Source organism: Amia ocellicauda, chromosome 3, assembly GCF_036373705.1.
Source record: "Amia ocellicauda isolate fAmiCal2 chromosome 3, fAmiCal2.hap1, whole genome shotgun sequence".
NCBI lineage: Eukaryota > Metazoa > Chordata > Actinopteri > Amiiformes > Amiidae > Amia > Amia ocellicauda.
In genome coordinates this window covers 48,196,911-48,212,006 of record NC_089852.1, presented here as the reverse complement: position 1 = coordinate 48,212,006, position 15,096 = coordinate 48,196,911, and the positions used below count along the sequence as shown (strand labels likewise).

Below are 15,096 nucleotides of genomic sequence, written 5' to 3'. Positions count from 1 at the left end.
ACGAAGAAATAAACACAGTTGAGGCATTTCCCCAATTAGATGCGTTTAAAATGCATGCTGAAAATGTAACTGAGGAGGTAAGGGCAACCTGGCACAAAATCTCCGTTTCAGACCTGGGCAAACCTTCTCCAGATTCCTGACCAGTGGCTTCCCCCTTCAGGTAGACAGCATTTGCGCATTATTGTTGTCGTTACGCATGGAGTGGAGAGCAGAGACTGAGCGAACCATAGAGAAACAGCAAGAAAAAAGGCGAGCTGGAGATACCCAGCACAGCTAGTGCGCATCTTACGGGGGGTTGCGAGGTTTATTCTGTGTTAAAGCGACTTAAACGGAGCAAATGCTTATTCTGAATACAGACCTTATCAAACTTCACTGACGGCTTCATTAATAGTAGGCTAACCATTATAGTAGCATTGGCCGCTGTGCTCATGCAAGTGGACTGTTGGAAGCAATGATGGGAATTCATCGGAGGAACAGCAAGAGACCCTTTGAAGGCTGGCATCTGTTGCACGATGAAAACGGGAACTGCTTCAGGAGACGAAAGGTTAAACTATTTCATTATTTCCATGCATAATAAGCGTAGTGCGAGATCTAATTTTGGAATACACTCAGTAACGTCTTTTGAACTGGGGTGTCTTTAGGAGGTCACCCCCCCCAGTCCCCCACCCCGATAGGTTTTGTCTGTTTTTCACTTTTTGGAAAACCTGCTGCGCATTTTGTTGCAGGCAAAAATCTTCCAATTTTAACTTCACACCAATTTCCTTGGGAGTCTCGGAAGACTGAACACAGAAGTACGTTGGCTTTAAATGTGTGTGTGTGTGTGTGTGTGTGTGTGTTTTCTATACATGTCTTATTATATAGAGTAATTACAAAACATAGAATGTAATTAGAAGAAAATAAATGTTGCTGTTATTTAGTGTAAATAATAATAATAATGATAATAATAAGGCTATGACTGGTGAAGTAAGTCCCTGTAGGGACATTATTAGTCTTTTCTTGTATTTCTAAAACTAAGATACTTTGTAAAAGGGGGTGTAGAATGGCAACTCTGTTTGGTGCAGACAAATAACAAGAAAATTGTACAAGCTTGGGCTACACCAGCATTGTTAAAGAATTATGATGAGGCTCAGTTTTTTTAGGATTATTATGTTTGTGTGTGAGTGTGTGTCAGCAGACTTTAACCAGCCATGTATGCTGAAATCCATAGAATATTGGCTTATCTAATTTGTTTTGCTTTCCGTTTTGATTTGGAATCGTATATTTGACTGGTGGCAATGCATAAACTGCTGTGAAGGTACTCGTGTGGTATTTGTTGATGTTTTTGTGTTTCTAAAATATGCAGAGAAGGTCTAATAAGCATGTATTTTGTATGAATCCATCAGTTATCTTTGTTATTGAGTGGTGGTTCAGGGGTTTTCCTTGTGTTATATATATATATATATATATATATATATATATATATATATATATATATTTTTTTTTTTTTTTTTATTTTTTTTTTTAAAAGGTTGCAAATGTAGAAGGGATATTGCAAAGTAGGGGAACTCCGTGAGTTGTATAAAACACTGCTCTCTCTGCATTGCTTTTCTAAGGAGCTCACTAATATGGTCAAACACATAAAAAAAAAACTAATAAAAATTGTCATATGATGTAAATTTCACCTTAAGTATTATTATTATTATTATTATTATTATTATTATTATTATTATTATTAGTTTAGTAGTGTTATTTAAAAGAACCACACACTTTTATTTACAAGAAAAATTAAATGCAATTGAAAACCTAAATACACATTGATCAATTATATATTCTGGGACGGAAAACCATAATATAATTACATGTAACGATGTTCATATTTGATTATTTAATAAATAAGTAAATCAATTTGGAATGATCTGTAGCACCGATGGCAGTTCTATAAAATTGGTTCAATCAGAAAACCTGTAGCTATATACAACAACTGTAAATGTAACCCTAAGGCAAATTGCCCAGACTATCTGTCTTGAGAGCACAACTCTGAAACAGGTATGGAGCGGAACTTTTTCCTGTCTAACCATGGCAAAGTTTTTGTTATAGGTTAGATAAATCAAATAATTGATTGGCCGCTGATTCCAGTCTGTCTGTTTCATCTGGTTATTTAATTTATTTCTCCTGTATCATAAACCTGGACAACACAGCTGTTTTGATCCAGAAATGCTCTTTTATTCCGCCCTAGAGCAAATGGGGAACATTCTTTAAACCTAAGTAAAGAGTGGCACTTTGGATTTGGCACTTTTGGCCATGACAGCGGTGTTCACCCCTCAGTTTTTGTACACAGTGTAAACAGGGCATCCCAATGCCAGTAAATACAGGGCTGAGCTTCTGGGATCTGACAACATCAGGCATTAATATGGTATAGTTGGCACACCATGAAAGAACCCTCAGCATGGAGGAGTGATGCAGTTTAATATCTTATACTAGGCTAACGCTTGTCAAAGGAATGAGATTATATCCAAAGACGGTACCCGAGTGGTACAGTTGATCACTCCTAATCATTGTACAGAGACTTCCCCTGTGTAAGAGAGAACGGGAAGGAAGAGTTAACAAAACCCCAATTTAAACAATGTGAAAAAGAGCCGAGATTAAAGGTCTTACGGAACACATCTAGGCTTCAGAGTTCTTCTTCTTATCTTCCTCCAGAGGCAGAAAAGTGGAGACCTGAGACTAAAGCTGATTCTGTTATTATTTGGCATTGTGTTTGAAATTTTCCTAGCTGGAAAATCTCATTATGATCAATCGAACAGTAGGGAAGGGGTCTCACATATTCTAGTACAGTGCACTCAACCCAGTGGCCAAATTCTAATTGGGCTGGGATTTCACCTTCTCCATCATTATCATCTCCATCTCACTGCAAGACATTTGTTCAAAATATCAAGGACTTTGCACAAAGTTTAACACTCCGGTTTTTTACTTTTAATTTTTGTATCAAGTCAAGGAGAAACAGCAGACAATGCTTTAGGTGACAAAATAAAGCACAGTTCTCTACAGGAAAAAGAAAAATGAAACTAAAACACTTTTGAACTATGAACACAGATATTAAATCAAAGTAAATCAAAGAGAAATAAGTTGGCCACCATTTTACAGGCTCTAGTTTTAGTTTTTGTAATTCAGTCTTATCAGGTAAGAGATGAGAAGGAATAATTAGAGGAAATCCAACAAGTTGAAACAGCCCTATATCTTTCTTAGGGTGGGGGGGGGGTAGTTAACTATTCTCAGAATCTGAAACCTTCCTGACAAGAATAAACCAACTTAATAATACATGTTTAAGTAGGATGATACCAGTGGCCAAATTACATGAATTGCATTTTTAATTTTTTTGCCAGTTCAACATAACCCTTCTATTACAATACATTTCTATATAAGGTTATCCTGTCTATTCCTGCAGTGCTGGCAGCCAGCACTTTATGGTGGTGCAGCACTATAAAATTGACTGGCTTTTATATATATATTCTACTCATCTGTTCTTCATACAGACCGTGCTAAACATGATGATGTTTCTTGACACCATGGTTGTCTGTGAGATTGTAACATTTCAGACTTGGCTTTTATGTATTTGATAAAAAGTGCTAAGAAAAGTGGTAGGATTGACAGTGGGTAGAAGAGGGGATTTATCTGTGTAACATGTGTTGGTTTTGGACTAGGACTTACAATCAAAGACTCTAAACACATTGTTAAAAAACACCTAATAATGCTACAGATAATGTATCTGCCCCACCTTCCTCCAATTGCACTTTCGAAACAGATGCTATTGGCTTTCTTAACTAATTATCCTTCTGAGACTTTCGGTGGCTTTAGGGAATTGTATAAAAAACCCTTCTAATCTTTCCTTTGAAGTCACTTGCTTGCATCGAAGGGGAAGTCAACAGAAAAGGCTCACAGAATGCATCTCAATGGCTCAGACTGAACGTCTACTTGTTTGTGTTTGCCTTCCAGAGTAAGTTACCTGAGATGCCATAAACGATGGCGCAGCTGTATTACAAACGGGCGGACAATTCATCCTACAGAGACCGCATCCCTCTCCGGATAGTGCGAGCCGAGTCGGAGCTCTCCCTCTCAGAGAAAGCCTACCTCAGTGCTGTGGAGAAGGGGGACTATGCCAGCGTGAAGCAAGCTCTGGAGGAGGCAGAAATCTATTTCAAAATCAATATTAACTGCATCGATCCTCTGGGCAGAACGGCTTTGCTTATAGCCATTGAGAACGAGAACCTGGAGATCATTGAGCTCCTGCTGAGCTTCAACGTCTATGTGGGAGATGCTCTCCTCCATGCCATCAGGAAGGAGGTAGTTGGGGCCGTGGAACTTCTGCTTAATCATAAAAAACCCAGCAGAGAAAAGCAGGTAAGAAATCGGACAATAGCTGAATGTTGCAAAATGTTATAATCCATTCCTGCAGGGCTGAATACTGAGTTTTATCAGTCTCTCTAATCCATCACCTGCTAAAGACCCGACACCTTGCTAATTTGGAGAAAGTAGGTCATTCTTTAATCAAATCAAACAGTTAAGAACTCCCGAGTGGAACAAAGAATGGAAGCATCATGGATTTTGGGTATTCCTGCGTGAAATTGAAAGCATCGAGACTTATTCAGCTTACTATCTTTCTTTACCTGTCTTTTACCTTCAGGGAGATTTGTAGAAAAAAGACCGTAAGGGAAAAGTTTCTGCTCCAGACTACTTTTAGTGCAAGAGACAATCCTTTTGGATGAAAATTGCTGTTAAAGCCCCTACCCCAGCACATAATGAAAGATACTCATTTGGCCATTTCCAAAACGTTAACTATATAAATCCCTACTAAGTAAAATACAAGTATTTTTCTTTTTTTGTGTGGAATATTACCCTCACTGTTAGAGAGAAGAATGTACACAATTAAAGACTGAAAACTAATACGATCTTGTTATGCTTAACAGTTTTGCACCTTATATGGTCAATTTCTCAAAGCATTTCCTACCCTCAAGAATTCTTGCTATTCATAATCAACCAGGAATATTTGTGTGTTATGGAAACATTTTAAACTGATTAGAGAGTGGGGGGAAATGGAGAGACTAAACACATATACTAAAGTGGACATTTTTCCATCAACACCACAGATGTTAAAGGGTAGGAATGCTTTTAAAACTTTTGAAATGTGTCCTGTCCCTTAATTCATACTAGATTGTTACTAGAAATCAAGCAACTATACATGGGCAGCTTGCAGTTTCATTCGGAGTGACATTTACTGCACACATGCTTTTAAAAATGTATAGGTATATATGTCCAATAAGGGACTGTTACAATACCATTCTAACTATGGCTTCTAGTTTGATAGTTTGCCAGATATGTGAAGAAATCCAAAGTTTTATAAGGTATAAGGTATGAATAGATCAAAGAGGATAACACAATTTTAATTGCAATTGCAATTGTATATGAACTATATGAACAGCATTGGGTTGTTATATTTTGTTTTGAATACTGTTATATAATGTGCAGTATAACCACTGATCTCTAGTTATATATAAGCAGTAAACATGTTCAGTATTTGTCTTTTTTTTTTTAACGAGTTTTGGTTTAGACTGGAAAATGTCCACTGTAGTGTATGTGTTTAGTCTCCCCTCCCCCCTCTCTTATCAGTGATTTGTGAGATTCATTCACATTCATTTTTGGGATCATTTGTATGTTATGTAGTTACTTCCTGGGCCCCTATAATGGCATGTTTTTTTTTTTTGGTCATTTTCCTTTGAGGGAAACTGGTAAGAATTAGCTTTTGGTATTGGCCCAGTCTGTGGCACACTTTGTTGTGTGAACTGATTGTCTTTTGCTGGTCCTACCATTGGGTCATAACGTAGCCAGGAGACATGTCATTGAGATGTATTAGGTTGACCATTTTAATGAGAAATGAGAAACAATAGAAGGGAGCCAAATGAAGTAGTCCAGGTTTGTTTCCACAATACACCTGTGGCAAAATATCTCTTCCCAGCCAAACATGATTAATCTGATACATTTTTGCTTAGTTTGGCTTTAGAGACAGCTGTACAGTCGGCAAGGGTAATGTATATTCTGCAGTATTACAGACACTGGTGTAGCAACAAAGAATTGTACAATGCTGTACGAATTCAGACTTGTTTTCTGAAATCATCTGTGTCTTATATCCTTTTCTTTTTTCATAAACTGACGGTCAAGTTTGTTACATGCTTATTCTAGTCTGCTTGTGCGTGGTGTGGGAGCTGGCACTGGGTGTGGCTTTCAGCATGTGTGTGTGGGACTCAACAACAACAACAACAACAATAATATTAATAATACATTGAAATATGTACTACGTTTCTTCTGTTTGACAAATGATCAATGTCAGCAATATATTTTTGCATTTTTTGGGGGGGTGATGTAATGAAGCTAGGATCTCTCTCATCAAAACATTCCTGACACCTTGATCATCTGCTCGTATTTCAGACAACTGTTGTCAAGATGGTGCTTTATTATTAGTCCTCTAACTGTCACAGTCACTCACACAAGTTTATCTGCAGACATTTACACTGTTCTCTTCATTGGGCAATGTAGCTGTGAGCTTGGTAAGCTTTTCATTTAAATCACAGTTCTATGGGGCAAATTGGGGTTACTGGATTGTGTTTTCGCCTGGTTTATAATTCATTCTCTTATGGTCACCAGCCTTCTGTGTCTAACTCTGGAAACATAAGCAGAACAGAGCAATTAATAGATAGGAGATAGGTAGTTGTATAATATAATGAGTTTAATCTGTGCCTGTCTCACTTGATGTCTAACACATTGTGCTGCAAAAGAGTGAATCATTCACATTCACAGTGAAGACAGCATTTTGTGATTATTTAATGTCCGGCACATGATCAAATCCATAATGAAGTCATCTTACTGTGATACATCAGCCTTAACCATTAGTTAAAAAAAAAAAATGTTATTCTGTTTCTGTGATGAGGAAAGCAATAGCAATGATGAGTACGGGTCAGTCTTAAAGATAAGCAGAACAAAACAAAAAAGTACCTTGTTTCCAGAGTTTGTCACTTTGTTTCAGTGGGTGCCAATACCTATTCTGTAAAAACACTTTATGAGCTCTTTGGGTAGCCTCTTGGTTTTCGGGGATTGTATAAAATCAATATAATAAGCAAAACAGCTCCAGGTTTCTGTTGTTGGTCCATTGCAAGTGATCGTGACAAAAATACGTATTTATCAGGCAGTGTTTTTTGTGAGGCTACTGTCACCTTCAGTGGTCACTGAGAACCCTAAATTAACTGATCAGCAGCTTTTCTTGTGGGATATTGCTTGATGGTTGTTGTTCTTGACACTTTAAGTGACCATAAGAACATAAGAAAGTTTACAAACAAGAGAAGGCCATTCGCCCCATCGTGCTCGTTTGGTGTCCATTAATAATGAAGTGATCCAAGGATCCTATCCAGTCTATTTTTAAATGTTCCCAAGTTTTCAGCTTCAACCACATCGCTGGGGAGTTTGTTCCAGATTGTGACGACTCTCTGTGTGAAGAAGTGTCTCCTGTTTTCCGTCTTGAATGCCTTGAAGCCCAATTTCCATTTGTGTCCCCGGGTGCGTGTGTCCCCACTGATCTGGAAAAGCTCCTCTGATTTGATGTGGCGATGCCTTTCATGATTTTGAAGACTTGAATGAAGTCCCCATGTAGTCTCCTCTGTTCCAGGGTGAAAAGGTTCAGTTCCCTCAGTCTCTCCAAGTATGACACATACTGTATTGAGGAACATTGCTGAACTTTAAAATATTTATAGTACTATTTAATCAGTAGTGCTCAGTAGTTATGTTATTCATTCATTTTTTATTTTCTAATCAACAGTTTGCAATGGAAGTAGGAGTTTTGCATCCAGCTGGCAATGTAGGGTCTGTGTTTGTTTACAATATCCATTCAAATATGATCATAATCCTCATGCAGCAGGCCATGTAAAATGTCAACAGTCCTTGTAGCCCACTTCAAATAACAGCTTTATGTATTTATTTAATTGTCAACAGGTTCCGCCCATACTGCTGGATAAGCAGTTCTCAGACTTCACGCCTGACATCACCCCCATTATCTTGGCTGCGCACACCAACAACTATGAGATCATCAAGATGCTGGTGCAGAAGGGGGTCTCCGTGCCCCAGCCACATGAGGTCCGCTGCAACTGCGTGGAGTGCGTGTCCAGCTCCGATGTGGACAGCCTCCGGCACTCGCGCTCCCGACTGAACATCTACCGGGCCCTGGCCAGCCCCTCTCTGATCGCCCTGTCCAGCGAGGATCCCTTCCTCACCGCCTTTCAGCTGAGCTGGGAGCTGCAGGAGCTCAGTAAGGTGGAGAACGAGTTCAAGTCGGAGTACGAGGAGCTCTCGCACCTGTGCAAGCAGTTTGCCAAGAACCTGCTGGACCAGACACGGAGCTCGAGGGAGTTGGAGTTGATCCTCAACTACCGCGACGATATTTGCCTGCTGGAAGACGAGCCCAACAATGACCTGGCCAGATTAAAGCTCGCCATCAAGTACCGTCAAAAGGAGGTGAGTGCCTTTTCCCCAACAGCTTCAGAAATTCTCATTTGTCATTAATAGTATTAAATGAATTCATACTACTAGGGAAATAATTACAATACAAGTTAACATTGCCTTTTTGTATTGTAAATGGACTTTTATTCCCTTGCAATTATTCAACTGGAGTAATCACACTTTCTAGAGGTAGAGTATAAAGGCAACAAAACAATGGACAGGAGTGAATTAAGATGTCTACTGGCTGATATGCATTGTCTTTATTTAAGCATTATCTTCAGTTCATTTATCAGAACTATAATAAGGTACTCTAAATCAAACGCTGTGTCCTTTATGACGACACTAGGATTATTCCGGGCCCAACGCTCAGGTTGGAAATTCGCTATGAGTGATATATTCAATTAGCTTTACTGATTAATATAGGTCCTGAACTGGTGGTTGATCATACATTTTCTGTGGTATTCTTGAACGAGCTACTTTACCTAGATTGCTCCAGTAAAAAGGCAGCTGTGTAAATCGGTAATCGTATGTTAAAATAGTGATGTATTGTTACAGTTGTAAGTTGCCCTGGATAAGGGTGTCTGCTAAGAATAAGACATATAATAATAACAAATAGTTGGAGAAAAATGCTCCCTGGTTTAATGATATTGCACAGTTTGAGTTCTTTGTGTACTGACAGAGCGATGAGGTAGCATTTCTGAAAAAGGACTCGTCGTTTACAAATGACTCTGGTCAGGAAACGAGCTCCACCGCCATTAGATTACGAAGGAGTGATGTGTGGGGAGCAGCCGTGGGGGGGGGGGTTAGCTAAGTGACTGATTGATCACAGTGGATCACAGAGTCTTCAAATCCTCAAGACTATCAATCAGTCAGTTACTACTTCCCATCCAGGACCCCAGAAATGGATCCCAGCACCTGTTTTTCTACATATTACATATTAGAAGTATGGAGCAACAATATTAAAAGTAGAGGTTATTTACGTTCCTCCACTTTCAAATTACATTGGCTTGGAAATGGACAGGCTTTAACCACTTTAATGGCTATTCCAATAATAAATTCTCTCTCCCATTCTAACACACACGTCACTTTTTCTATGAGATTGGTCACTAATACTTGGCTTAAATATGATGGGGATGGAGAACTCCTCTTGAGTGACTGTGCCTGATAAAGCTTCTGTTTTCCATTAATTGGTTTTCAGTCCTGTCGCTGAGAGAACGGTTACATGCATGACACTTGCAGTATTTAATACACTGGTGTCAAGGAACTGTTGGAGGCAGCGTCATTTATACTGGCCTCTCATTGTCACTGTTTAAATGTGCAGCCAAAAGCCCTGACAGGCCGTTAATTATTCCCTCAAATTAAAAACCTCTTTAATGTAAAAATAATGTAGTCACTTATTCATGCTAAAACCAAAATCCATCTTTTTGAGGTTACACTTCCATTGTGATAATCCTGGTCATTTGAAATAGTTTTAAAGAAAGAGCAGTTGTCAGTCTTTTGAAGACGTGGTCATTGACAGGTAATGCTGGATATATAAGAAAAGCGACTGCTGAGAAACAGGAAACAGTATTTGGTGGTCAAGTCAAGTAAGAGAAGGTTTTTTTTTTTTTTACAGAATTCACACAAAAAAGTAAGCATACTTCATTTAAAGTTTACAGAACACTTAGATTGTGAAAAACAAAAATACTACTACTACTACTACTATTATTATTATTATTATTATTATTATTATTATTAGTAGTAGTAGTAGTAGTAGTAGTAGTAGTATTATTATAGATGTTCCCTTGCGTATGTGTGTTTTTATAATATTCTTGACGTTCTATTGTCAAAATGTCATATTACATTGACTAGTGTTGCCCCCTGCTGAGAGATAAGTGCTATTGCAGTTCTGGTGTCTTCGAAAAGTCATTTATCACTAGACATTATGATTACTTTAAACTAATGTGTTTTATGAATTAAATTATCCATATGAAGTCTGTTATAAGTATACATAAAATGGCATTGATTTTAATATCCTTACTTGCAATATTTATGATAATTAAGTAGCTACTAATTGATTTTAAAGACATGGTGTGAATATGAATGATATACAAACAAAGAGCAACATTACATCTTCTCCTCGGATAATTTTGTCAAAATGCAATTTCCAAAAACACATTCAAAGCTAGCAAAGCTGTGAAAACAGTTTTAGTTTTTTGATTTTTGTTATTTGTGTCCACAGATCTTATTTACCTCGTACTCTATAAAATATTTAAGTGCAGCAGCTGGAATAGACCTCTGTTGCTGTCCTTTTGGAATCCAAAAATATAACAGAGATTTACAAAATCATAACTACAGAGAAAGAAACTGAGCATCTGCCTCGAGATGGGTTTATTTTTGTACTTTCAGCACTTGCCCGAGTATAATGATTTCAGCAGCAGTATGTGTCGGCATTTCACATTTCCGAGTCCCAGGAGTAATAACACTTTTAAATTGGTGTGTTCCTTTGTTTAAAGGTGATAATGAAATTTGCTGTAATAAAACACAGGTTTCTTCAGGTTTGTGCGTTTATTATGGTTCGGAGAGTGATGCTTGTTATTAAAGCAAAATTGTCATACACTCACTTCAATAGTCTGATTTGCATATGAGCTGTACTCTTCCCAGAGGCACTGCTTTTCTCGTTTGCAGTCTAGGACGTTTGTGAAGAAGTGCTTCACTGCAGTAATAATGAAAATGATACCGAATTATGAAAACCAGCAGACCCCCAACAACTCACCAAAAAATCCATGGACTCTAACCCAAACCAGGAGTGTGCTGGCGTGCTGTAGGCATGCAGTGTTCAAATATATATGTTTTAAGAACTGATACTTAAAACAGTGCAGTGCAGTGAATTTGTAAAGAAAAGCCTTCCTAAAAAGACAATAATTTCTGGGAACATGAAAGTCATCACCAGCAATATGCTGGCCTAGGATTAAAGTGGGTATTTTTAGTAAAGTCACTTTCAGAGGTTCAATGACAGATGTGCTAATTCAATGTCATTTTAATTGCACTCTTTTACATTTATTTTTTATTAATAATAATAATAATAATAGATCACTTCATGGCAGTTGATCAGTGGGTTACTGTTGAAATAATTAATTATCTACACAGAATACTGCTCTGAGAGATCCCATAATGTATGCAACATGACACATTATGAAAATACAGTACAAAAAAGTACAAAACAGAGCAGGAAGAACCACTACATACTTATCCAGCAGATGCTTTTTTACAGCACCATGGTAAAATGTACACATTCGAGTTTAACAGAATATGAACTTGATAAAGCATCCATTCAACCATGTAGAGTAGAATTGATTTTGCATGCATTGGCTTTTGCATGGCGAAATGCTTACCATATATATGAGCAATTTCAGTTCCTGGAGACGGTGGACATTAATGAAGAAGGAAATTATAGCAAATTATAGAGAGCATCGTTCCAGTCTCTCGTTTTCTCTGTATTGGCCCCTGAACTGAACAATTAATTCCTAGATTGTCTAAGCAATGTTGATTATTATTATGATTATTATTATAATTATATTATAGTTACTGACTTACATTCTTTTTTTGAGAATTGGACAATCTCTTCGCAGTTAATCAGCTACTTTTGGTCTTAATATTAATCTCTAGATATCTTGGTTCCCATGGTTACCAAGTAAATCCCACTAACCTGATGCAGGAGTACCTTCTGCTGAGTGAGGTGCTGTGCCATCTGAGACAGTCTTTGAAGAACAAACCTTCTCTTACTTTGCAGTTTGATTTGAGCAGGCTCACTTTAAACGGCATGGTAAATTAAACAAGATTAACCGAATCTTGTTTCTCTGGTGGTGATCGGTGGTGTGCTTCCAGCTCAAACAACAAATGCTCAGTTACATCATGGATTCTCTCCTGATATGTCTGTGTGGATTTGTTGAATGACTGCAGCACTAAACAACAGCAACAAATACCTCCACTTGAAGGCTTACATTGGAAGAGCTTCTCATTCCTCAGTAAAGAGTTAGGAGGTGTTAGAGATGTTGGCAGAATGCTAATTGATATTAGTGTTCTGGTATCTGATTAATATCTAGAGCCAAATTTATTAACTCTCTGTCATTTCTGTTAATTAGATTCAGTGGGATTGCAAATTCATTGATGACAGGCAGATAAGATCCACGTAAGAATAGATAACTGAGAAATAAAAAAACACTGAATTAGGGATTTCAAAAGGGAAACAGCTGAAGTACTGCATTTGTTATTGGAAAACGCCACACACAGCAGGAATTCTTTCATACAGTTGTTCTGATTGGTGTGTAGTTAACAAAAATGGAGATGAGTACAGTAAAGCTTCTATAGCCAACAAAACGTAAGTCTTTAGATACAGTGAAAGATGGTAAACTAATTTCAAGGGCAAACTAAAATAAGGTTAAAACACCATAACAAACATTTAAGCAACATTCCATATGCAAGTCTAACATGTGGACTTAGAGTAGGATATTACACAAATAATTTGTAATATGTGTAGGATATGTTTATTCTGTTACAGTACAAAACTGTAAAACTAATGAATTTAGAACAATTTGTAGATTATATTTTTAACTTTAACATTATGGACATGTTCTGTGTTGATCAGTGGCAGAAACTCCTGATTAAATCCATTCTGATCTCAGTTAAAAATGTGCTGCTCCAAACCCCTTACTGAACTCCATTTGCTTTTTTGCTTTTTAGTTGTTCATTGGTTGCAAATGAATTCTATCCATACGTTCTCAATGACGTTCTGTCAGGCACAGTGAAAGAAGTGCCTTGTGTGCCTGCCGCTTTGTGTATACACTGCTGTCAGGATCTGTAGGCAGCTTTGAAAGCATTGCAATTCAGCACAGGTACTGCAGGTTCAGTGCAGTCATTTAATAAGCAATGTTGTATTAAGGGGAGGGAGTTGTCTGTTTGCAGCTCGGTGAATTCATCGAGAGGTGCAGGGCACTTATGATAGACAGCAAGACTGATGGGAGAAAGACTTAACAGGGGTTGACTGAGCCCTGCAGCGGCTGCACAGTGGTTTAGTTTCCAAGGGTTTTCACTGGAGACATTTCACTCAAGCCACATAAAGAACCACACTTGTCATCTTTGCATTGTCAAGCATTTTCTTTTTTTTCTCCCTTGGGAACATCATGTGAATTATGGGACACGTCTGGACTGACAAACCATTCAATGTACACAATACGTGCCCTTGTACTGTATTGTTTGTTTGTTTGTTTATTATAAAGCTGCCCTGCAATAAACCTGCCCAGAATATACTCCTTCTTCTGCCCTGTGCCCAGGGTTTGAAGATGATTGGATGGATAGAATTATTTTATTTTATTTTATTATTATTATTATTATTATTATTATTATTATTATTATTATTATTATTATTATGGCCTAAACCAAATCGAAACTTTGACCTACCCACAACTCACAAATTACAAACTTGTACCTGATCATTTTTTGACTTATAAGTAGCAGAAAGTTAAATTAAACCATGAAAGGGTACTGGTTTGTATTTAGTAATGTGGTAGTAGGTCAAAGTTTTGATGTGGTCCAGTTCTAAGTTAAAGCTATGTGTGTGTGTGTCCTCAGAGTGTTGTTGCTATTAACATGAGTAATAAAATAAATTTCAAAGGCATGGTTTAGAGCACTGAGGTAACGAGAATGAAGTTCACTTTAGTCTCTTGTGATCACACTTGCATTTGTGCAGCAGATGGCCCTGCTGACATGCTGGAGTTCTCTGCGCAAATTTAAAGGGATTAAAAAGGTTCTTCTAATTTTCCATCTCCTCCTCCATTTACTTATAATTTTCCACCCCGTTACACCCCAAAAATACAAAAATGCATCGGAGAACGTGAGAACTGAGATGAGAAATTATTTTAGTCAAGTATACGTCCTTCTGCAATGGTTCACTGGTATACTACAAAGCCTAAATTGACACTAATTTTACTCTCCTTTTAATCTTCATCGCAATTAGCATTGGGGAAGCTTTTTGAGGGCTGCTATTGATGAAATAGCTATTCAGTATGATAAACAGCAACTGAAGCAGAAAATACAACAATGCATCAACAGAGAGTGTACGAATGACACGGAAATGCAGATTACATTAACAATTGAGATGCCTTGCAATATCCTATCAGAACACATTTTTAAATCTGGAATTATGCTTTTTTATGATCTTGATTTAAAAAATTGTAAAGAAGAGTTCAGTTAATTTAACAATATTTAGTTTTCCATGCATATAGAAATGTTATATTCAGTGATTTGATCTGAATATGCTTTGCTTTATACATAAGGAATGTAACTGCATGCATACTGCCATACAGTTTTGCTGTAGCGAGGTTACTTTCTGTACTACCATAAGAGCAGTTTGCCAATAAGTGTGGGAAGAAAATGCATGAAGGAAATATCTATTTAATCTCGCTCATGTTCATTTTAAGCCAATGCAATGAACAGCAGCTTCCCTTGTTTATTTATCCATATGTTCCCTGCGTGGATGTGCTATTCCAGATGATGAGCCTGGAGCAAAATTTGGGGTTGATTTTAGCTAAATGTCGAAAA

General features: G+C 37.6%; 1 protein-coding gene across 1 annotated transcript in view; it reads left to right on the top strand.

The window, feature by feature from the left end:
* Positions 1-201: 201 nt before the first annotated feature.
* trpc4b (transient receptor potential cation channel, subfamily C, member 4b) overlaps positions 202-15,096 on the top strand; it is a 36,000-nt gene continuing 21,105 nt past the window's right edge. Inside the window, exons 1-3 of the mRNA XM_066699795.1 lie at positions 202-544; positions 3,973-4,377; positions 8,014-8,532. Of these exons, the coding sequence (XP_066555892.1) occupies positions 4,000-4,377; positions 8,014-8,532 (897 nt within the window). The 5' untranslated portion in view covers positions 202-544; positions 3,973-3,999. The remainder of the gene's footprint in view (positions 545-3,972; positions 4,378-8,013; positions 8,533-15,096) is intronic.